The sequence below is a fragment of the Macaca mulatta genome, chromosome 6, assembly GCF_049350105.2.
Source record: "Macaca mulatta isolate MMU2019108-1 chromosome 6, T2T-MMU8v2.0, whole genome shotgun sequence".
Taxonomy (NCBI): Eukaryota; Metazoa; Chordata; class Mammalia; order Primates; family Cercopithecidae; genus Macaca; species Macaca mulatta.
Genome location: NC_133411.1, coordinates 37,324,636 through 37,349,354, shown reverse-complemented (window position 1 = coordinate 37,349,354; position 24,719 = coordinate 37,324,636). Strand labels below are relative to the sequence as shown.

Here is a 24,719-nt window from a genome sequence, read left to right as displayed (position 1 = left end):
ATATTTTGTGTCAAAAGTACCTCTTTAATGTTAGCAGTAATGAAAAATCTACTAATTATTATTTAAAATTAACTTTAAGAAGATACCATTTTAGACTTGCGCATGTGCCTGCTCAATGTATATTTTCAACATCCCTTGAAACCTAGACTTTGTTCCCCATTCCCTCAGCAAAGCAGAGAGACCCATTTTTAACATATGGAAGCATTTTCACACTGCGAGTTATTCTGAGTGAAAAATATGTGATTTACAAACGCTGTCAAATTAAATATGTATTTCCAAATGGTATCAGGTTGACCAAGCACATCCTAGGACACATTCTGCAACTTTCTGAGCCCTTGGGCCTAAATAATGAAGTAGTGTAGAGAAAGAGCAAACAGTTCTTTCTGTCATTATCAATCCAGAAGTCCCACATTTGCTGCTAATAAGCATATTCAAGTAAAGATTACAAGTAACTTTGTCACAAAAGGACACAATAGTCTTATTTATAGACAAAGTAACACCTTCAAATTATGCAGAAATGGGTGTGCCCTGTCAAAAGTAACACATTCTTCTGAGTTATTGCTGCCAGTGGCCGAAAAGAAATACTTATATGGAGATTTTACATTGCTAGGATCACTATGCCATTTGCCTGCAGACATTCTTGATCAAATCTCTTTAGAGTCAGAATATGCACAAATAATGGCAAGAATAACCGAAGCATCTTGCAGCGTTTTATAGACGGCAAAATTGAAGTGCAGGAAGAGTCACACAATATAGGATCATGTTCCAACCAGGTTTATACAGAACCATGGAAGGCAGGAAAGAGCCATCACAGACCAGGCATGTCACCTTTCAGAAAAGAAGCTGTAAAATAGTCATTTAACTCACAATGGAAGCCAGGAAGGAAGCTAACTTAGCGAAGAAGATTTGGAGTCAGCTCTCATGTGTTACAGTCTCAGATATCTAAGAATTTTCTGTGTGACCTGAGACGACAGGTCCTGTAATTTTAGAGCCTTAGTTCTCTCATGAGCAAAAGGGTTCAATAACTAACTTCTTGAGGATCATATCATGTAATAACAGCACAGCTTACTGAGCATTTCTTACAAGGCAGGCACTGTGCTGAATGTTTTATGTACATGACCTTGCTGAATCGTTACAACTCTGTAAGGGTAGGTCTAATGATCCCCATTTCACAGGTGAGAAAACCTGGGCTCTTGGGGTCAAATGACATGCTCCAGCTCACACAGTAACTAGAAGAGACAAAATTTTAATCCAGTCTGTTTTTCTCCAAAGCTTAGGTTTTTAAAACCATACCTCTAGTTCCTAGTAGTCATTCTGTTATTTACCAAATATTAATATATTTAAATATGTCTTATAAAGTATGGCACAAATGTAAATTTTTATATTACACCAGTGCATAAAAGAAGCATCCTTGGTGATCAGCCAGATCTAACTTGTCATAGTACTTCTTAAAGTCATATTCAGTTAAACATTTCAAAAGGCAAAAGAGTAAAGACTAGTCATGACAGGTATATGCATTTCATATAGTAGCTATTATCTTTAAGAAGACAGAAAAAATAATAATTCAAAGATTAATATTCTGACACTAAAACAATAGTAAAATATAATGGAGCATGCTGTGACAGCCATTGAAAAAGATCTATTAAAAAACAAAGAAAGTCCTTATAAAACCATTCTAGTCCCTGATCACCCCCAAATAAATAGCTCACTGCACGTGATGATCATATCTTTGGGGATCAATTACAAAACATTTTCAAAATATACATACAAATTCAGTTTCTTCAGTCATCACTGTATTTGATTGATAGGGTGATTTGCCTGATGTTCTATACAAAACGATTTAATGAAAATTCTGTTTTTAGGACTCTGTGAACTTCTTCATAAAGACATTAATGAAGTAAACAACTTTAAAAAACGAGAATTTTTTTTTCAATTGAATTATTGCTGTTGCAGATCCCCAGTTTCTTAAACGCAAATGAAATTAAGTCACTGGCTATGGCCCACTACCACATGTGGCTGGATTATAAATGAAGCAGCACAGTTTGGAGTTACGTTTGGGGTGAGAAGTACATTCAACACAAGAGTTTTCAAGGGTTTGGTTCTACTTTCAGAAGGGTAGCAGGTCTGTGTTTGATACAACCTATGAGTCTTCTTGCCTCTTGTTCACATTATATATTTTCTTATCTCTATGTCTTGGTTTTTCAAAATTGTTCGGTGTCTAGATCTAGACCAATGTACAAATCAGTAGAGGAAACAGTTGAGAGTCTTTGGAACTTAAAATGAACGGTTTCCTTGAAGATTATCAGCATGAGAATCAGATGTATTCAGAAAATGAGATGGATTAGACAAAGCTCTGGGTAATAATGGTTGTAATCGGTCATATTGTCAGAGAGTTTTCTCATCTTCTCCAATTTCTTCTTGTGAAATGATTTCCATTCTGAAAAAAACTGCTTTCTTTACCAGCTTGGTATTGATGAGAAAAGAGGAATAACTTTCCTTATTTTTTTTTACATGTTGATTCTTTTTTCTCTAGTGTGTGTTTGTCATAAATGAATATAAACTAAGAAATGTTAGATTTCCTAGAGTTGGCAGTTTATAACTTCATTTCTGATAAAAACTTTAAAGCAGTTAAGAACAAGTACAGTTAAAATTGCAGTTAGATCAAAAGGGGTAAGGGTTCCTACTCTTTTACTTCATATACGCTGGTATAAAGATCTGAACACAAAATTGGTTACATCTTCAACAGGTATGATCAGGGCTGCAATCATTTCAGCAGGATCCATTCATCTTGTGTCTCCAGTTGAGTTAGTGCTTTGTGAATCAGCCTGGAAACTTTCTGTATAAGTTGCCTCTCTTTTCCCCAGAGGCCTGGTTATTTTACCCTGAAATTGGTTCTCATGAAAAGAACCAGAGTGTCCCATTACAGTTAATAATGTCAGGCTGTGGCCCTACCACCTCCTTCTGTAAAGACAGACTTTTTAATCTTTTAGTAGATAGTTTATTGCTTATTTCATTAAAAATTTTTTTTTTACAGATTTCCCCCACATATGGCTGGAAATAAGTAGAAACAAGTACAGAATGTCTCATGCTTGTGGTTCCTTTGTGAATTGGCACAGGTTCCTTCTTCTTCTGGGGCTACAATTTGCCCCTTCTGTAAACTATCTTAAAAGACTTCAATATAGGTTTGGTTTTTCGTTTGTTCTTTTTTAAAAAATCAAGATTGTGATTCAGACTTTCTGTATCTCCTCTTCCTTGGGTTCCATATAGAGATTGAGATCACCTGCTATGATTTGTCTATTTTTTTTTTTCTACAGATAATGTCAGTTTTTACATTTGAAACTTCAGATGTTTCAAATTCTTCTTCAGGAATTTTAGAGCTATGGCAAATGTTTTTGATGTAGTTTATGCTTCCGGCTTAAATTTTTGCTTTGCAGCAATGAACATTTTCATCAATATTCAGTCATCTCAACCAGTGACATTCTCCAAAAAAATTTGTCCATGTAAAGAAGTTAGATCTTAGGCATATCATTAAAACAGAAAGCGAACTTTTGCATGTGAGAAGAAATCATTAATTGCTTCAAGCAGAATATCCGAAGGCTAATTTTAATATCAATATCAGTATTGATATTTCAATATCCTTTACCACAGAGACTTCTTTGCAAGTACTTAGGGTAGCCCTTGACTTCACCTTACATTGAATTGTAGTAATTATAGTATATGGTTTGGATAGTAATTATTTTCACATTAATTGTGAGCATACTCAGAAGATCCCACAGGTTTAGTCATTACTAGTTAGTAGTCACTACTCTACTACTCTAACTAGTGACTACTAGAGTAGTCCAGGAATCTTTACTGCCATTTTCCTAAATTTGATCTCAGTTGACAGAAATCTGAATGTGCTCTAGAGGACTGCTTATCAATATTAGCGTGTCTACAAATCACCTGGGGATCTTATAAAATGTAGCTTCTGACTTAGTAGGGTAGGGTGGAGACTGAGATTCTGCATTTCTAATGAGCTCCCTGTCAATGCTGCTGGTTCGTCTGGACCACACTTGGAGGAGCAAGGATCTCTAAGACTATTTATGGGCCACATCTGAATTTGGAAACTTCCTGATATCAAAAAATAAAAAGAATAAAAAAGATAGGAGAGAAATGAGAAGTAAGCTAGGGGTAAGCATAAGGTAACGAGTGAAAAGAAAAAGAAAGACTTTTGGGGAAGAATGAGGCATTTCCCCCAGAGCTAACAGAGAGTATATGGTTTGGCTGTGTCCCCACCCAAATCTCCTCTTGAATTGTAGCTCCTATAAATCCCATGTGTTGTTCCCAGTGGGAAATTATTGAATCATGGGGACAGTTTCCTTCGTGAGTTGTTCTTGTGGTAGTGAATAAGTCTCATGAGATCTGGTGGTTTTATAAAGGGAAACCCCATTCGCTTGGCTCTCAATTCTCTCTTGTCTGCCTGCATGTAAGACGTGCTTCTCACCTTCCACCATGATTGTGAAGCCTCCCCAGCCACGTGGAAATGTGAGTCCATTTCTTTACAAATTATCCAGTCTTGGGTGTGTCTTTATCTACAGCATGAGAACAGACTAATATAGTGAGTCCATATCACATAAGACAGCAGAGAAGGAGGGAAGTGAATCTAACTTTTATTCAGTGTCTCCTATGCAGCCTGTATCCTGACATATTGCTACATGTTTATATATGAGTGGATAGATAGATGTCTACATCTGAATATATGGAGAGATGTATGCATACATGGAGGATGGATGACTAGACAGATACAGATAGATATTCTGCTTTGTTTCAAAAGCTTAGAGAAGTTGTAGGTGTTCTTGCATGCATATACTGCTTAAATCCTCATAATAGCTCACACACACACACACACACACACATATATACAGAGAGAGAGAGAGATGAAAAAGCTGAGGCTCAAGTCCTTTATTTAAAAACACAGCTCTAGGACCATCTAACTTCCAAGCTCTAAAATCCATGCTTTGACAAGCCAGAGAACCAGACACAGTGAAGAATGATGAGAAGACAGGGACATAAGGAAAATACTGGGGACTGGGGTGAGACAGTGCACAAGGAGCAGAAACTAGAGAAGAGGATGTGGAAGAGACATGTGGAAAGGTCCAGGAAGAAAGGGAGAAGAAAATGCAGGGACTGCCAGGGCTACAGTTCAAGTGGATAATTCCAGTCCTGGTAGCAATTAGAGCTGACCTATTTGGCAGTGCCTGCCCCTCTGCAGGGGTTTGTTGCCACTTTCTTTCCTGCCAAGATTGTTTACACAACCTTTTTTAGCCCTGGCTAGAGTAGCCTGGTTCTATCCAGCATGGAGAATTTGGTTTCTATTGCAGGAAGTCAGGGACCCCGAACAGAGGGACTGGCTGAAGCCATGGCAGAAGAACATAAATTGTGAAGATTTCATGGACACTTACCACTTCATCAATCCATACTCTTGTGATTTCCTATGCCTGTCTTTACTTTAATCTCTTAATCCTGTCATCTTCGTAAGCTGAGGATGAATGTCGCCTCAGGACCCTGTGATGATTGTGTTAACTGCACAAATTGTTGTAGAGCATGTGCATTTGAACAATATGAAATCTGGGCATCTTAAGAACAGGATAACAGCGATTTTCAGGGAACAAGGGAGATAACTTTAAAGTTTGACAGTCTGTGGGCTGGGCAGAACAGAGCCATATTTCTCTTATTACCAAAAACGGGTAAGATAAATATCACCTGGGGAAAAGAATGCATTCCCAGAAGAGGCCTCTGAATGGCTGCTCTGGGGGTGTCTGCCTTATGCAGATGTAAAAAGGGCTGAAACACGCCTTAGTCTCCTTCAGTGCCCCCAGGCTTGCTAGGATTAGGAAATTCCAACCTGGCAAATTCTAGTCAGACTGGTTCTCTGCTCTTGAACCTTGTTTATCAATGACAATGCATGCACAGCTGGACATGGAAGTTTATTAGTGATTCTAGTTTCGCCCTGACCTTGTGATCTCACCCTGACCTCCTGCTTTGTAATCTTTCATCACCCTTGAAGCATGTGATCTCTGTGACCTACACCCTATTCATACATTCCCTCCCTTTTGACAATTGCTAATAAAAACTTGCTGGTTTTACAGCTCAGGGAGCATCACAGAACCTGCCGATATGTGATGTCTCCCTCAGACACCCAGCTTTAAAATTTCTCTCTTTTGTACTCTTTCCCTTTATTTCTCAGACCAGCCAACACTTAGGGAAATAGAAAACAAACTACATGAAATATCAGGGGCTGAATTTCCCCCATAGGTTTCCACCTCTACTACACTACCAACTGGAAAGAAGAGGTGTACTGAAATCTAGGTCGGGGAAGCTGTGTAGCAGAAACTTGGGGACCTCTAGAAACTGCCTGTCCCCCATGCCCACTGCAGTACAATGGAACCAAAGGTACTCCATTCTCAGCAGCTTACTCTATCTTGACATTTTCTTTTGACTCAGTAGATCCTTTCAAATCCCCACCTCTGAGAGGATCCAGTAACAAAATCCTCCAGTTACTTTCCCAGTTGAAATAGGTTTATTTGTCAGAGACTAGGTGTCATTTAAAGATACGGAAATAAAAGGTAGGGACACCTTATAACCCACCCAAAATTGAGGGGGGGTATATAGTACATATCAAAATAGAAAAATAAAGTTTATTGTAAACATTGACTGTGATAGTATAATACTTTAAAATCCTGGAGGACAAAGCTATTAAATATATGCATAGTATTCAGTTGAATCCTTTTTTCCCCTATACATACCTATGATACAATTTAATTTTCAAATTAAGCACAGCAAGAGATTAAGAATGATAGTCTAGGACAATTTTAACAATATACTGTAATGTTATGTGAATGTTCTCTCAAAATGTCTGAACTGCAGTTGACCATGTGTAGCTGAAGCCACAGATAACAGCGACAACTGTACTGGATTTTCTTCCTAATGAATTCCTGTCTACAGACTTAGATGAGTGTTTTGAGTAAAGGTGAAGGCCAAGGACTAAAGCAAATGTCTTTCAAAGGTTTAGATGGCATCATAAAAAGCAGATCTTCAGTTATTCTGTGGAAGTTTTGATTGCTTTCTGAACTCAGTGACTCCATCTTACTCACACCTTTATTTCCACATATTTTAATGTGAAGAACAGTTAAGTTCAAGAAGCAAGGTACTGTATGCTTGCTGGGCAGTATACTTCAATAAGAAGTCTATTTTTGGCAAGCAGCATGGGGCTTGTCTTCTACTTCTGGGAATCTGACACTATGGTAGAAAAGGGATTATTTTTTAATTTAGTTTTTATATTTTCAAAGTTACACATATTCATGTGATTTAAGGAATCAAATGGTTTTATGAGGCTTTTCTGGAAAAACAGGAGACTCATCCTTGTCCCCTCCTTTGCTCTCCCTTTTCTTGATCCCCAGAGACAACCGTATCCAACTCTCACCACTGTTTCTTTCAGCATTAACCTCCATATGTCCACATATCACACTATTTCTTTATTTTTATGTTTAGGCTCCATTAGGCTGCAAAGTCAGTTACCACTTATCCTTCTGCCTCCCAGCTTCCAAAATTTTGTTGCTATTATTTCTCTTCATTTTTCCTTGTATTTGTGGTGGCTTCCTCTTCCTCCCCGACACAAAAAAAGCCTTATTATTTTGTGATTTCTGATTTAAGCAGGGAGTTGAAGTTCACGTGTATGGTCAATCAACTTTGACAAAGCTGAAAGTCCTGTTTCATACTGATTTTTCCTTAGCATAGTGCTGGGTTATGTCACATATCATACATTTGGGACTAATTTGTGCCAGTAGAGCCATACAGGATAATATATCAGTACGATGCATTGAAGTTAAATCAATGGTTTTGGAGGCAGGAGGCCTAGATTTAATTAAAGGTGGTTGCCACTTACTAATGGTATGCATTTAGCGAGGCACTAAACCAAGCCTTAGTTTCCTCATCTGTAAGTGGCAGAAACCATATTTAATCCACAGAATGATTAAAATAATTTAGACCAGATGATGGATAAAAGCACTTGGCCCACAATGTACCCTCCTTGTGGAGCAGAATTACAAGTGAACTGAGATTGAATTAATAGATAGTACTTCGTGTTCTTTCTTATAACAGGTACTCAATACAATATTTGTGAGGTGAATGAATGTCTTCTCTTAATGAAGTATTTCAGAAAAAAACAACATTGAATATTGAGATTCATTAAATGCTACACGAATCTCAAAACAAGCAAAATAGCAAAATTAACCTTTACGTTTTAAAGTCTTTCTAATCCCCTCATTTTCTTTCATTGCCACAGAAGACTGTATTTTAAACTTTTAATTATTCGATTTCTCTTAAAAAAAAAGTCATGGATGCACGATTTTAAAGAAAGAAAAGAGCAGCCTCATCAGCTCTTTTCTAGAACTTAGACTAGCCTCTTAGTTAGATTCCTCATTTCCTCTCCCTTAGTCCCTTCCCCCCAATACCCTTTCATCACCGCGGAAGGGGTGATCTTTAAAAGAAAAAATTCCTATCAGAGCAAATCACTCCCCCGCTTAAAATCCCTCTTTGACATCCCATTTTTCTTGGAATAAAAACAGAACTCCCTGGCAGAACCTACAAAGCCTTGCAAAGCTCCAGCCTCATCTCCAGTCCTGTTTTGTAACCCTTGCCCACTGTTTTCTTAGGGTATCAGCTACACTGGTTCCTTTCACTATTGAAATGTGGCAAGCTCCAGCCTTCCTCAGAGACTTTCCTCTTGCTTTTCCCTCTGCTTGGAATGTCCTTCTTCAGTGTTTGCCTGGCTAACTTCTACTCATCCCACAAGTCTGCCTAAATATCACCTCTCCTGGAAACCTTACCCTGACCCCAAAAACTAAGATTCTCTTGTTGGTTACTTGTTGAGAGCCTGGTACTTCCCTTTTATAATGCTTACCCCGGTTGAACTTCAATAATTGTGTAATTAATTACTTAGTTCTGCTTCTCCTCCTCAGTGTAAGCTCTATAAAAGGCAGGGACTACATCTGTTTTCTTTACTGCTTTATCCATGTTAAAGGAAAAAGTTTAGACAAATTAAATTTATTAGAGTTTAATTGAGCAAAGAACAATTTGCGAATCAGGCAGCCCCCAAACCATAATGGGTTGAGAGAGACTCCAGTGCTGCCATGTGGTCAGAAAAAGGAAACAGAAAAAGGAAAGTGACCTGCAGAAAATGGAAGTGAGATACAGAAACAGCTGGATTGGTTACAGCTGGTTTTTGCTTTGCTTTATTTGAAGAGTTGGCCTCCTGTGATTGGCCGAAACTCAGCGATTGGTAGAGGAGTAAGTTCCAGTCTGTTTACACATCCAGTTCACTAGGAACAAAGAAATCTTTAGGCAGAATTTATAAGGCGGTAGCTTTAGGCTAAACTTAATTTAACATCCACAATACCATGCAAAATGTCTTGTACATAGTAATTTCTCAATACATATTTGTTGAATAAAAGGATTAATGACTATAGTAGAAAGGAAAAAAGGCTACATTTTAAATATATAATTTTAAGGACCCTGTTTTTATTTTCAGATTCTCCTGCTGGGTCAGGTAAACAAATCTGCTGTAGACCCAATGGCTTGACAAATGCTTACTTTTGACTCAGTCTTTGGAGCTAAGAGAATTGTTTGGGAGAAGGGGAGAGAACCTAGGGGGAAGAAGTATGAAGGTTATCTCTTTGCTAACCAAGTTCTGGGCAGTGTCAAGAAGGGAAGGTGATTGTGCTGCCACTAATGCACCTTCAGTTAGACCATGTGTCCCTAGCTTCCAGCACAGTGCTTGCATAAAAAAGATGCTCAATAAATATGTGTTGAATTAATGGATAAAGGTGGCCTTTTTACTTCGCCATATGCCCACCAAGCTGCAAGCACGCTTTGTGACTTCCTCTTTAATGCTGCCATTGAAGATCACTTTTGCACGTTTTTAGCTGTATGTTTTGACAGAGGGAAAGTCAATATATTATTTGTGTAGGCTCAGGTCAAGTCATGCTGTTTAGGGATGATTGTCCTAAGCCCAGTTTGGAAGAGCCCCATTTATTATTCTAATTCGTAAATACTCCACTACACATTCACAAAAAGTATTTCTTTTCAAAATCTCTGCAAATCTCACTGCTTAAATCTAATGTAATTTCTGGAAAAGGAGCTCATTTTGAAAAACAACAAAGAATTGAGTTATAGTTTCATATGAATGGCAATGCCAAAGTATTAGTGAAGATTTTCTGCTGGGGATCACTTGGCTCCAAGTGAAGACAGCATGGTAAGTGCTTGCATAAAAAAACTAAACAAGGCCGGGCGCGGTGGCTCACGCCTGTAATCCCAGCACTTTGGGAGGCTGAGGCGGGTGGATCACCTGAGGTCAGGAGGTCGAGACCAGTGTGGCCAACATGGTGAAACCTCATCTCTACTAAAAATACAAAAAATTAGCTAGGTGTAGTGACACATGCCTGTAATCCCAGCTACTCAGGAGGCTGAGGCAGGAGAATCGCTTCAATCTAGGAAGTGGAGGTTGTAGTGAGCCAAGATTGTGCCATTAGCCATTACACTTCAGCCTGGGCAACAAGAGCAAGACTCCATCTCACACACACACACCAAAAAACAAAACAAAACAAAACAAAACAAAAAAAACAAAAAACACCCACTAAACAGTTTTATTTCACTGGACTGGGAAGAGGTATCCAAGTTCACATGGCTCTAGGAGATTCACAAAGGGTGTTTGCAGACTTTATGACACTCTTAAAAGATTGTGATGAAATGGGGAATCCCTTTCTGGCATTTAAATGCTGTATATGTCTAGCAGTTTCTTGAAATTTGTCAGCTAGAGCTTTATTTATTCAGCTCAGGGATAGCAAATTACCTCAGTGCATGCCAAGACAATACACTGCTAATGGCTGCTATAATGAGAAAAGTTCTGAGGTCTTACTTGGTCTCATCCAGAATGTGTTGTCATCACTTAGCAATGATAGCTATGAGTTTTAGAATGGGGATTGGTGGAATGCCAGATATCCTTTCTTTAAGGCTTTTTTTGTTTGGTTTTGTTAAAATTTAAATCTAAAAGTCTCATTTAATCTTCACATAAACTCTATGAGGTAAGTACTGCTATAATCTCGATTTTTTTTTTTTCAGATGAGAAACTAAGGTAAAGATACATTGTTTCCCAAAGTATTTAGTCAATTAGTGATGGAACTTATATTTGAACACATGCTTATCCAAACTAACTCCAGAGCCCAGGCTCTTAACTGCCACATAATATTTCTTAAGAATTCTGAAGCATTCATATTTAAAGGTGTTAACACTTATGCATACCCTAGAATGAATTTCTCTCTATTGTCTTATCTAAAATAAGAAAATACAAAATATTAATAAGGCTGGCAAGGTTGAAAACAAACTTTACCTACTTTATAACACTGTGTAAGACTAATTTTTTATCTAAATATCAAAAATAAAGTTTGGTATATGACTACTCTAGTGAAGGAAATATGAATTATTTCTGGATATTTTAAGGTTGTAATGCAATGCATGTATATCATTTATACCTCCACATCTAACCTAAGTGGAAGTACTACTCCTAGATTAGATTTTTCACTCATTGAAACTTTTTATTCTTAAAGTAATGGTGTTAATCACCATGCCCTGATGAGATTCTAAAGGTACATAATTATATTTTGCTTTCCTTAAACACTTAAAGCATGTTCTTTTAATGGGATTACCTATTTATGGAAAGATACTGCTATCATTTCCCCCAAGTATTTATTTCTGTAATTAACTGTTAAATTATTTATAAATGTGCAATTTATAGTATCCACATAAAGTAGCTTGGCTTTTAACCAAATGCAGAGAAAACAAAAAACAAAAAAAAGTCTTCAAATAGTTTTAGATGGTGTAAGAAATGTCAGAGCATGCTTTTATTGCCTGTTTTTTTTTTTTTCACAGAAAAATCTGTCATTGCTCAACCAATATTTGTTTTTGAAAAGGGAGAACATACTTTTAAGGTAAGATTGTCTATTTCTTTGTTTAATTTTACTTTGACAAGGATAATTATATTTCAGGAAGCTAGTTATCCTGAAAGATATCACTGCTGCTTAGGTTTATGCTGTTCTTTACCAGCAGAGTAGTGCCTCCAGATTATTGATATAGTCAGGATTTACAAACATCAGTTTGGCTGGAATGTGAAGCCAGAGACCTTGTCTTGGAGCTATGGATAACATACTGTTTCATTATAGTAATATCTTTATTTGGAGTAACTTGAAAACGGGAGGAGCTGAAAGAGATTAGGAGGGCTATAGCTCCTCATATGAGTCCTCACCACTGACCTAGCCTAAAATCAGGTAAAAAAATAAATTCTAAACTACGATATTTGATTTTAAAGGGACCTTTTGAACTCTGCCTGTTTTTTTGGCATCATACTAAAATCATCCGTTTTGAAAGACCAACAGTAAGATTAGTTGCTGGGCGTGATGGCTTGCGCCTGTTATCCCTGCACACTGCTAGGTCACAGTGGGAGGACTGTTTGAAGCCTGTGGTTTGAGGTCAGCCTGATCAATAAAGCAATACTCCATCTCTACAAAAAAAATAAAAAGAAATTAGTCAGGCATGGTGACATGTGCCTGTAGTAAGTCCTAGCTACTTGGGAGCCTGAGACTAGAGGATAGCTTGAGCCTAGGAGTTAGAGGTTGCAGTGAGCTATGATTGCACTGCTGGCACTGAAGCCTGGGTGACAGAACAAGACCTCATCTCTAAACAAACAAAAAGCCCCACTAGATTCTCACTTTACCTTATTTCTTGGTATTCATTCTTATCCATGCAGGTAATTTAACCTACTACCCACAAAAACACTAAATGTAAGAAACACTCAACCTCCAAGCCCTTGTTTAAAAAACATTCCTGGGCCCCACCCAAGAACAACCACTTCAGAATCTTGAGAATAGGTGCCTCAAAATCTACATTTTTAAACGAACTTTCACAAGTGAATCTGCAGTCATTGAACTATAAAACTACTGGACTAGACTTTTGGTTTTTCTTGACTATGTGCCTAACAAATGAAGGTGAACTGCTTTGTCCTGGCCAGGCTAATTAGCCCTGGTTTCTGAGAATTCTGTAAAGTGGCAGGGTGGAAATCTGATGTACTAGGTTGGTGCAAAACTAATTGCGATTTTTGCCATTACTTTTAATTGCCAAAACTGCAGTAACTTTTGCACCAATATAATACAAAGGCAAATACTCAGCTCTCCTCAGTGGTTTTGTTTCCTTTCAGAGACCTGCAGAAGACACCCTGTATGAAGTAGCAGAACCAGGTAATGATTTTCATCCTGTATTCCAAAATCAATCTTCATACAAACAAAATTAGCAGACACAAGTATTTTGGCATGTGGCACAGACTGTGTGAAAGTTAATGTTTTTTCTTTTTTTTTTTTTTTGAGACAGAGTCTCGCTCTGTCACCCGGGCTGGAGTGCAGTGGCCGGATCTCAGCTCACTGCAAATGCCGGGTTTACACCATTCTCCTGCCTCAGCCTCCTGAGTAGCTGGGACTACAGGCGCCCGCCACCTCGCCCGGCTAGTTTTTTGTATTTTTTAGTAGAGACGGGGTTTCACCGTGTTAGCCAGGACGGTCTCAATCTCCTGACCTCGTGATCCGCCCGTCTCGGCCTCCCAAAGTGCTGGGATTACAGGCTTGAGCCACCGCGCCTGGCCTGTTTTTTCTTTTTTTAAATATGCCAGTAGATTCACTTTTGTTTTGAAATATGATATATAGGTCCCTGAGAACACTGATGTTAGTGACTAAAATTCACTGTGCTCCACTCCCTGCCCCTCAGCCTGTCAAAAACATTCTCTGTAGACCTCAAAATGCATATACAAATTATTGCTGACACCAGTCATTTCTAATTGTTTCATACTAGCATGATATGCCTATAGGTTTATAATCAATCAGCAACCTATTAACCCCAATATTTAAAATAATTTAAGGGTTAATGTGTCATCAAATGATGATCTGTGTAGACAAAAGAAAATTCTGTTTATCCTACCCTACCATGAGTTGAGGATACTTTGTTATTGCAAGTAATTTTAGCCTTCCCATTGCTTTTCTTGCAGAATGTAATGGTTTTTCAAGAAAGCGTGTACGGTCTTCATCTTTTACTTTTCATATTACAGATTCTCAGTCCCAGGGAGGTATGTATAGCCTTGACTGTTGACTATTCACTGTTATGTTTATTCTGAATGCAAAATTACTGAGAAACTTTTCAAAAGAGTAATGTTAAAAGCTTATCAACTGAATAGTGTTTATAATATATTGTTATGTGAAAACAACAAGCTATATAATGGTACAGTGAGTCAGTATTTAAACATTCCATTTATCAGCATTGGAAAAAATACCAAAAGGACATAAGCCACAATCATAGCAGTGGTTATCTTAAGTAGAGGACTTGCAGGTGATTTGGTCTCCTCCCCATCCCACATGCCTTTGTATTTTGCTATGTTTCCAGAGTTTCTGCATTGAGCACGTATTAGCTTTGTAAGTAGGGGAAAAGGCCATTTTTAAAGTAACCATTGGCTGGGTGCGGTGGCTCACATGTGCAATCCCAGCACTTTTGAAGGCCGAGGTGGGCAGATCACGAGGTCAGGAGTTTGAGACCAGCCTGGCCAACACAGTGAAACCCTGTCTCTACTAAAAATACAAAAAAAAAAAAAAAATTAGCTGGGCATGGTGGCAGGTGCCTGTAGTCCCAGCTACTTGGGAAGTTGAGGCAGGACAATCTCTTGAACCTGGGAGGTGGAGGTTGCAGTGAGCCGAGATTGCACCACAGCACTCCAGGTGGGTTGACAGCATGAGACTCCCTCTAAAAAAAAAAAAAAAGAAAAAAGAAAGCAACCACCTATTTAAATAAATGGATGCCTACCCTTTGAAAATAATTTTATCATACACTGTGTTCCGAGTAAATCAGTAACTTAGTTTGCTTCTCTTCTATGCTGAAAGCACTCCAGTGATTCCTTTTATAATGAGCTCCATGTCTTCCGCCTCGTAATACAGCATCTATGTATATATTTCTCCTCCACTGTGAGTTCCTTGAGGTCATCTTCATGGTTGACAGTGTCTTACATATGGTGACCATAAAATAAATATTTACTGTTGAATGGAATTGAATGGAAATTAATTTATCATCCTCATCAGATGTACTCCTTATTTACATTAATAAAAATAAAGACTTTTCTAAATTAGTGATACAGACATTTTTCCAAAACAGCAAAACTCCAAATGAAAACAAAACAAAAAACCCACTTTCTAAGTGACTTTAGTTTGCAATCTGCTTTTAGTGTCAACCTTGTCTCAGAAACAAATGAGATCTTCATCCGTCACTAACCTCCCAACCTTCCCCCATTCTGGGTCAGGTAATAAAGAGTTTCTAGAACTTCAAGCCTGACACTCTGACTTTTCAAAATCATTCTTATTAATGATGACTTTTCTTTCTTAGCTACTATCATAAAATGCTGACACCTTAGAAATAGATCAAATAGAGGCCTTAGCAAAGTATGCATCGAAGAATACCTTATGAATTCTAACTTCACAAATTCTGAGTACATGTTTTTACCTTGGGTAGAAAGTTTGAACTTAATTTTTTTTACGATTTCACATTTATAACAGCATTATTTTATTTAAGGCAGCCCTATAAAAGTAAAAACAATTTGCATTATTTTACTTCTTATTGTCCATCTACATAGTTTATAATGTGTAGTATTTAAAACATGCAATTATGCTTTAAATTCATATTTTAAGTTTAGCATATAAATCCACTAAAATTTCCACTAATTAAAACATTACTCCTCTTTACTTGAAATTTATAATGTTTTGCTTAGTAAAACTATTTTATCATAATAAAATATTTGAAATGGCATTTTCTCCACATTAAAATGATCTCTATTCTCATGTTTTCATTTCTATTAAACAATCAATTGCCTTTTCCAAGTTAAGTTTGCCACTAAGAAAGAAAAAGTACAAACTATTCACTTCACTTGAATTGATCCCCCTCTACCCAGGAACTACAGAGTTTTTTCTTTTTTCCTTTTTCTTTTTTTTTTGAGACAGAGTCTGGCTCTGTCACCCAGGCTGGAGTGCAAGGGCACGGTCTCAGCTCACTGCAACCTCCGCCTCCCGGGTTCAAGCAATTCTCCTACCTCAGCCTCCTGAGTAGCTGGGACTACAGGCGCACGTCACCATGCCCAGCTAATTTTTGTATTTTTAGTAGAGATGGGGTTTCACCATTTTGGCCAGGATGGTTTTGATTTCTTGACCTCGTGATCCACCTACCTCGGCTCCCAAAGTGCTGGGATTACAGGCCTGAGTCACCCACGCCCGGCCTGAACTACAGAGTTTTTCAATGAATAAATCTATATTCTTAATAATAACTGCAGGCATGACTGAGTAACAGTCATGTACCTTTCAGGTGCAGAAGAGACACTTTTTAGTGTCTCTAACCCTTCTAACCTGACTGACAAGCTCAGACATTAAGATAAATAGAGATCCTGGCCGGGTGTGGTGGCTCATGCCTATAATATCAGCACTTTGACAGGCCAAGGCAGGCAGATTGCTGCAGGCCAGGAGTTCGAAACCAGCCTGGCAAAAATGGCGAAACCTGGTCTCTACTAAAAATACAAAAATTAGCCGGGCATGGTGTTGCATGCCTGTAGTTCCAGCTACTTGGGGGGTTGAGGCAAGAGAATTGCTTGAACCCAGGAGGCAGAGGTTGCAGTGAGCCAAGGTCACACCACTGCACTCCAGCCTGGATGACAGACGGAGACTCTATCTCAAAGAAAAAAAAAAAAAAGAGAGAGAGAAATAGAGATCCTAATCCCAGAGGCAAAGGTATTCTGTTTTATTGTATTTACACATAAAACAAAGGAATGGCTTTAAGTTATCTACGCACCTGCTTTAATTCATTTTTTACTGGACACACACAAAAGGAAAGCATCACTCTGTTTTATCTTGTGCAGAATGTTAGTGGTGTTCAGCAGGAGAAAAATATGGCTCATTTTTTGTTGATGTTCAGTAATAAAATATAATAAAAAACATTAAATTGAACTCTGAAGTAAAGAAGGGATTCTACCCCAACATTTATGTTATAACACCTTAAAGAATACTTTGAAGAAGCAATTATTCTTTTCTCATCTTCATTAATTAAATGCCAAAGGTTGCTGTTTCTGCAATTTGCAATCGAGGAGATCCCTTTGAAATGTATAGAAATTCTATACTTGGAGCCATCACCACAGTCTTACCCCACCAACATGCTTGTAGGAAAATAACCTAGCACATTTGTCATCTTTACTTCTTTTTTCAGGTATACTCATTAAAAAGGGAGTGTGGGCAAACTTTGGTAACAGTTTTATAATATTCTATAATAGCTATATATTAATGCTGAAGGGCTCATTACCAATTCAGATTTTATAGTCTGTAGAATTTCTGACAGTACACTATTTAAAGATCTAAAAAAGGCTGCCTTTTCTCTAGTCACTTAATTTTCACTTAGATTTCTGAAAGTAAACAGAACTATGTAGCGGGACGCATCTGGCAATCCACCCCCCACCATTTTTTTCCTTTGAGATGGAGTCTCGCTCCCATCACGCAGGCTGGAGTACGATTTCCGCTCACTGCAACCTCCACCTTCTGGTTTCCAGTGATTCTCTTTCCTCAGCCTCACGAGTAGCTGGGATTACAGGCACTTGCCACCATGCCTGGCTAATTTTTTTTGTATTTTTAGTAGAGACTGGGTTTTGCCATGTTGGCCAGGCTGGTCTCAAACTCCTGACCTCAGGTGATCCACCCGCCTTGGCCTCCCAAAGCGCTAGGATTACAGGTGTGAGCCACCGGGTCTGGCCGGCAATCCCATTTTTAGCAGAGCCAGTGCTCCAGAGAGCACTACCTAGTACTCTGTTAGTGCCAATTGCGACATCTGCTGGTGAGTTCGGAACGGGGTTGTTAAGCCCCAAATAGTGTAGAATCTGACACTCTTCTGTATTTAAAAATTTTTTAATATTTTTTCTTACAGTGAGGAAAAACAATATTTTTATGATATCGACTCTTGTGCAAAGTAATGTTGATATAAAGAGTGCTGAACAAGGTATGTAGCTTCTATTTCAAGAACCTCAGAAATTGTATATTTTACCACCTGTATTTTCATCTCCCTATATGTGCGTGTGTTGGGGGCATGGAGTTAGGTCAGAGTGACAGAACATGAAGAAATAATGCAAGTAAGCCAGATTTCACGATCAAAATGAATAGTTATTGGGCAAAAGCTAGGCAAGGTGTGAGTGCTGGGGAACTCAATGCTTATTTTGACTTTGATTAATTAACACTAGTCCCTCATTTAAACATGACTTTAGAAAATAAGAATTATATTAGTTAAAAATAGGGAGTAAAGGAATATTGCACTAAAAATATATTTATCTTTTAATTCTATTCTTTTAAGGTCCTGTGAAACATTCTAAGCATGTTATTAGACCTGCTATTTTGCAGCTACCTCAAGCTCAAAGTTGTGCAAAAGTAAGAAAAACATTTGGACACAAGGCACTGGAATCCTGCAAGATTAAAGAAAAAACAAATAATAAGGTGAGAAAGCCCAGGATAACAGGACTGACCTCAACCCTTCATCCTTCCTTTTGTAGGTTGTTTGAGGCCTCCATATCCAGAAATAGGAGTTGCCTGAGCTTTGTTTTGTTGCTGGGCTAGATAGCATAAGGCCCTTGGTAACCTTTTTAAAGTTGTACTCTTACATTGGAGAGTTGTAGTCTCACAAATCTATGGTCTCTCTAAAGTTATAAAGCTGAGTACTGGGCAGTAGAAATCTGGGGGTCTTGTGCCACAGCAATGACCCTATGTGAGAATGGGGACAGCAATGAGGTAGCCAGGGGCCATAGTCAGTAGTCAAAAAAGAGACATGGATTTTCTCTACATCGTCAACTGGTCAACATCATAGTGTATCTTTGCCAGTTTAGGTCATACCAGGGGCTCACTTCAGAGCCATATTCCAGTATAACAGGAGCAGAGAACTCCCTATACAGTGTAATTGGAAGGGTCTGGGAAGCCTCCAGAGACAGATAAGAATTCTAACTTCCTACTATGTAGTGTCTGAATCACTCTTTGTAGGCCTTTCTAAAGAGATAGTAACTTACACAAGCCATGCAGATACAGGTTTGGGGATATATTCAATTGCTGTAATGCTACCCCTGTCTTCCAGCAGAAGCAGACACAGGAGGAATAGGACTCAAGATAGGCAGGTTGGAATTTGACAGTTATTCCATCTTAGCCATTTGTTTCCAGCTGAACTACTGAGGATTGGTCACATAGTTTCGCTTTGTTTTGTTTTCCCTTAGTGAACATAAGGACAGAAACATTCAAGTGTAAAAAAATACCAGCTTGGTACTAATCTTGCCTCTGCCACTATCTTTGTTTATCTAAACAAAGCACCCATTCAACATCTTTTTTTATCAGCAAAGTAAGGGACTTGAACTTGGTCAGCATTTACCAATATTTTTATATTTCTAAACCCTTTACTTTGTAAGATATGATTTGGAGAGATCCATTATGAACTTAAAAAATCATTTCATCATTTATGCATGCTATATAATTTTTAAGTAAAATATGTCTTCAATTTTAGATAAGTATATTACTGTTTTCATTTAAATATAATGTAATAATTATCACCAAGTTACATAATTCCTCACTTTTATTTAAGAAGTCATATGGCCGGGCATGGTGGCTCATGCTTTTAATCCTAGCACTTCGGGAGGCCGAGATGAGTGGGTCTCTTGAGCTAAAATGTTCCAGACAAGGCTGGGCAACATAGTAAAGCACTGTCTTTACAAGAAATATAAAAATTAGCTGGGCATGGTGGCATGTGCTTGTAGTCCTAGCTTGAGCCCGGGAGGCAGAGGTTGCAGTGAACCGAGATGGTACCAGTTTGGGTGACAGAGCCAGACTGTCTCAAAAAAGAAAAGAAAAAAAAGAGTGATGCATGGTGTTTAACTTGTTTTAAATTATGTAATAGGAAGTATAATGTGTTGACTAATTTCTAAAAAGTTATATTGCATTTGATTTTAAAATGGCATGCACTATAAATACACAGCAAGATTTTAATTATACGCTATGACATCAAAAGTACATCAATATTTCTTTCTTGGCAGGATTTTTGTAAACACTGCATTGCATATTTTTAAAATAAAATTTATTAATATATTTCTTCCATTTTTTTTTTCCTAAATGATCCAAGCATAAGAGAAAATCTCAAGCTATTGTTTATATTTATTTTTGAGAAAATTATAAGGTCTAGTAAATAAACCTTATTTCCAGTTATTGAAAATCCTTACTGTATATGCCCATCATTAAACAGAAAATTTAATGCCCATCATTAAATTTTCCACTTAGTGATCTTTGAAGATCCAGAGACACACTGTATATAAGATCCTATGTAAGAATTTTGACCAAATGAATGTAATTTAAGATTTGGTGAAAACTCTCTAGGTGGATTTTGTAGAACCATTATCTTTATATTTCTTATTAACTTGTATATCAAAATCAGATAAATTATTTTCATCCTATCATTAATCAATGGTTACTTAATATGTATAGATTAAACAATATATGCCTAAATAACTATTTTAACCAACATAGGAGTGAAAGCTACCATTTCGACTGAGAGCTACATCATCTGAGTGACTAGGTCATGAGCATGTACTTTGATCTTTGCTAACCATGGCACATACTCTCTTGATACACATTTGTCAGTTCTCAAATTCTTGTTAAAAAAGAAAAAGTATTCAAAATTAATTTTATTGATTGAAATAAAAATTTAAGTGGAAACGTATCCTATCTGGCTTTAAAAGATATGAACGACCTGAAACATCTTTGCAAATCCCTGGTCGAGGAAGGAAGGTGTCCACAATACATTGTAAATACTAGACCAGATAATTTATAGGGTTCCTTCCAATTCTAAATTTCCTCACTCTTACATTTATATATTAATTCAGGTATTGTGCATACACATATGTACATAAGGCAAAGTAACTGAGTAAGTTACCAGTTGAAAATTTCAAGATAAAGAGATGAGTGGGGTTTTCTCTTACACTGGGTGACTAGGATGGTGACATTTTTGGGTGTTACCAAGGATTACATAGTCCTGAAAGTGAGCTTTACTAATCCAGAAATGAGAATTAACCCAATTTGACTAAAATGGCAAAAATAACAAAACATAGTGGGATTTCTGAATATTATGATATTCTGGTATTAGACAGATCTCCATTGTATGTACGTGACCTGGACAAGTTATTTAAGTTCTTTGTGTCAGTTTACTCACCTGTAAAATGTGGATAATAGAAGTACAAAGTGTATAGAGTTGTAAGGAGTAAATGAGATAGTACATAAAATGCTTAGGGCAGTACTTAAACATAGTAAGTTTTCAATATGTTTAACTATAACTATTGTTTCCTTGTCTGATGGTCCTATAGTAAGGTAGTCTTTATAAACTTTTTGATGTATTTCTTTACTTTCAGATTTCTGAGGGAAATTCCTATTTGTCAAGTGAAAATTTATCAAGTGCCAGAATTTCAGTCCAGCTGTCTACTAACCAGCACTTTTTAGGTGCAACATCAGTAGGGTAAGTTAATAATGAGAAAACAGAAGGGTTGTCTTTTCATTCTTGCATTCTTTTATTATTATAACCAATCATGGAAAATAATTTTCTGACCTTGTATGGATAAACTGCCAAGATTCCCATTTGAAAAGAGATTTTATAGGAACACAAGTTTAAAATGTTTTTTAAAAATTTCTGATACTTAAATATTATCATATTAATACTGGATTGTCTTCATTGTTTCATTGACTTGGGTGAGAACTTTTTGAAAATGTATGGCTAAACTTTTATTTGGTTGGGCATAAATTATCTGGTTAGTAGATTAGGCTCTCTTCCTCTCTCTCTGGCGTTTTTTTCTTTTATTTTGGCATTATTCATTTTTTATTGGCATGGGTTATATAAACAACAAGGAAAGCAGTATAAATCTGCCATATTTATTAGTATGTATTAGTATTACTAGTGATGAATAAATGTTTGATCTGAGTGATTAAAACTAGCTGTGGATATAAACTGACTCACATGACTGGGCTCTGTCCAGGTGCGGTAGCAGGTGCCTTCTGTGCACATTGGGGATGCAATGACAAACCCTGAGCACATCTGTCTACAAAGAGAGGGCTTCCTGTCTTCAAGTTTCTCATCAGGAAAAACACTTTTAACATTAAAAAAAAAGTTTCTGGGAGGCAAAAAAATTTAAGCCAATGCACACTCAATTATAACAGATAGGGTTTTGCTTTTGCCCTGGAGATCTCTGGTTGCTAAAGGCATCAGCCACTTGGGGAAGGGAAGAGTGCAAATTAGGTATTAGACAGGGTGTGTTGGAAAAGCAAAAAGGGTTGGGCAGCCCTCCTGGCTGACCACACATCCAGTGCAGTGATGGCCATGAGGCAGTCAGGACTGGTCTCTGTCAGTGCTGTAATAGCTGGAAACTATCTTGACAATCACCTCTGGATGCCACTATTTGAATTTTTCTTTCATTTCTCATTAAATTCAAACTAACAAAAATGAGCAGTAAATTTGATTTACATAAATCTATTAAATTATCTGATTATTTCAAGGTTTAAAATGGCTTTATCCATGTATTTAAAATAGTAAATGCTTATTTCTTTTTCTTAGATGTCAACCAAATGAAGATAAATGTTCTTTTAAAAACTGCAGTTCCAATTTTGTTTTTGGAGAAAACATGGTAGAAAGAGTTTTGGTAAGATTTTGGTATATGTTTCTATTACTATATACAGAGCTGTCACTTTAAATTTCTAAAGGTAAATTAATTAAAAGTAATATTAAATTGAATAATACTTTTTAACTCCTGAGTTCAACGGCACATTTTCTTTCTTTAACTGGAAAGATTCTCCTGGGAAGCATGTCCTAGTTGTTAAAATAATAGAAACCCACAGAGGAAGGGAACTGTATAATTATAACATTATTACTGATGTGAAATATTAAATAGTTCTTTGACTTGTGTTAAGCCAAAAGTACCCAAGGAAATCCCAGAATTATCTGCAATCGTTAGATAAGCTCAATTGGTAATGATATTTTAATAGTTTGCATCATTTTACAACAAGATGCATTTAAAATTATTTGCCAATTTTTTTTTTTTTTTTTTTTTTGAGACAGGGTCTCACTGTGTCACCCAGGCTGACGTGCAGTGGTACGATCTCTGCTAACTGCAACCTCCGCCTCCTGGGTTCAAGCGATTCTCCTGCCTCGGCCTTCCGAGTAATTGGGAATACAGATGTGTGCCACCACACCCGGCTAATATATATATTATATACATATTTTTTGTATTTTTAGTAGAGATGGGGTTTCACCATCTTAGCCAGGATGGTCTCAATCTCCTGACCTCGTGATCTGCTCGCCTCAGCCTCCCAAAGTGCTGGGATTATAGGCGTGAGCCACCACGCCCGGCGACCAGTTTGTTCTTATTAGTTAACCACAACCCTACTTTCAAGCTCTTACATCAAAAAGCATTATTATAACTTTTCTTTCCCTAGCTTTCAGAGAAAATTCATAGTGCTTTACTTGCCTAGGAGAATCTACTTGCCTAGTGAAAACCCCTCACTGTTATTACCATCATCCTTATTTAATGCTCAGCATCCTCTTGCAATGAGGTAACTGCTTCTCTGGTCCCCACAGAACTCTGATCTCTAAGACAGTGTAATCTACAGTGGAAAATTGTACAGAAAAGTGAAAGCTGCGGGAAACCATGCCTATGGTTTTATCTGGTCAATCACATCTTCATACCTTTTCCAGCTTTCACTCAAGTCAGGAAAGTGGCTGAGATAGCTTGAACATGCCTAGCTTGTCTCAGGAATACCAGTTACATGAAGAATCCCAAAGAAGCTGCAGAGATTTTAAAACTCATGTACGGATTTAGATTAATAAAAGAACCAACTCGTTAAGCCAGTTCATTCCAATTCTTTTTTTTTTTTTTTTTTTTAGATGGGGTCTTGCTCTGTCACCCAGGCTGACATGCAGATCATGCAGGGGCATGATCTTGGCTCACTGCAACCTCTGTCTCCCTGGCTCAAGGGATCCCCCCACCTCAGCCTACCGAGTAGCTGGGACCACAGGCACGCACCACCACACCTGGCTAACTTTTTGTATTTTTGGTAGAGATGAGGTTTCACCATGTTGCCCAGGCTGGCCTTGAATTCCTGAGCTCAAGCGATCCACCCGCCTCAGCCTCCCAAAGTGCTGGAATTATAGGCGTGAGCCACCACGCCCAAACTCATTCCAAAATTTTTAGGGCTTTCATATATTAGTTATTTTAAAGGCTTAGTTTATTTTAGGAACCCTTCTGTCATTCCCAAAATGAAGGTCAACTCACCAATCCTAGACCTGTGACCTATGCCTTTGGATGTGAACCAAAACGGACTAGCCTCCATGGTGAATTTACAGGCAGTATATTTAGGCACATTTATTCCATATCATTTATTTCTAAGTTTGACACCAGATTAGCCACAGCATCTGTAAAATGTCAGACAACGCTTTTCAAACCTCACAGGATCAACTTTACATTCCACTCAATTTACCAAACATGTACTGAGTTCTGATGGTATATAAAGCATTGA

The 24,719-nt window shown here is 37.6% G+C and overlaps 1 protein-coding gene and 1 long non-coding RNA gene across 6 annotated transcripts in view; one reads left to right on the top strand and one right to left on the bottom strand.

Moving 5' to 3' along the window:
* LOC106998712 (uncharacterized) overlaps nucleotides 1–24,719 on the bottom strand; it is a 110,358-nt gene that overhangs the window by 68,647 nt on the left and 16,992 nt on the right. The window lies entirely within an intron of this gene.
* Nucleotides 1–24,719, top strand: part of RANBP3L (RAN binding protein 3 like) — a 50,795-nt gene that overhangs the window by 16,237 nt on the left and 9,839 nt on the right. The window contains exons 2-8 of the mRNA XM_015139869.3: nucleotides 11,965–12,023; nucleotides 13,286–13,325; nucleotides 14,123–14,200; nucleotides 18,070–18,141; nucleotides 18,490–18,629; nucleotides 21,569–21,672; nucleotides 22,762–22,846. Of these exons, the coding sequence (XP_014995355.3) occupies nucleotides 11,965–12,023; nucleotides 13,286–13,325; nucleotides 14,123–14,200; nucleotides 18,070–18,141; nucleotides 18,490–18,629; nucleotides 21,569–21,672; nucleotides 22,762–22,846 (578 nt within the window). The remainder of the gene's footprint in view (nucleotides 1–11,964; nucleotides 12,024–13,285; nucleotides 13,326–14,122; nucleotides 14,201–18,069; nucleotides 18,142–18,489; nucleotides 18,630–21,568; nucleotides 21,673–22,761; nucleotides 22,847–24,719) is intronic.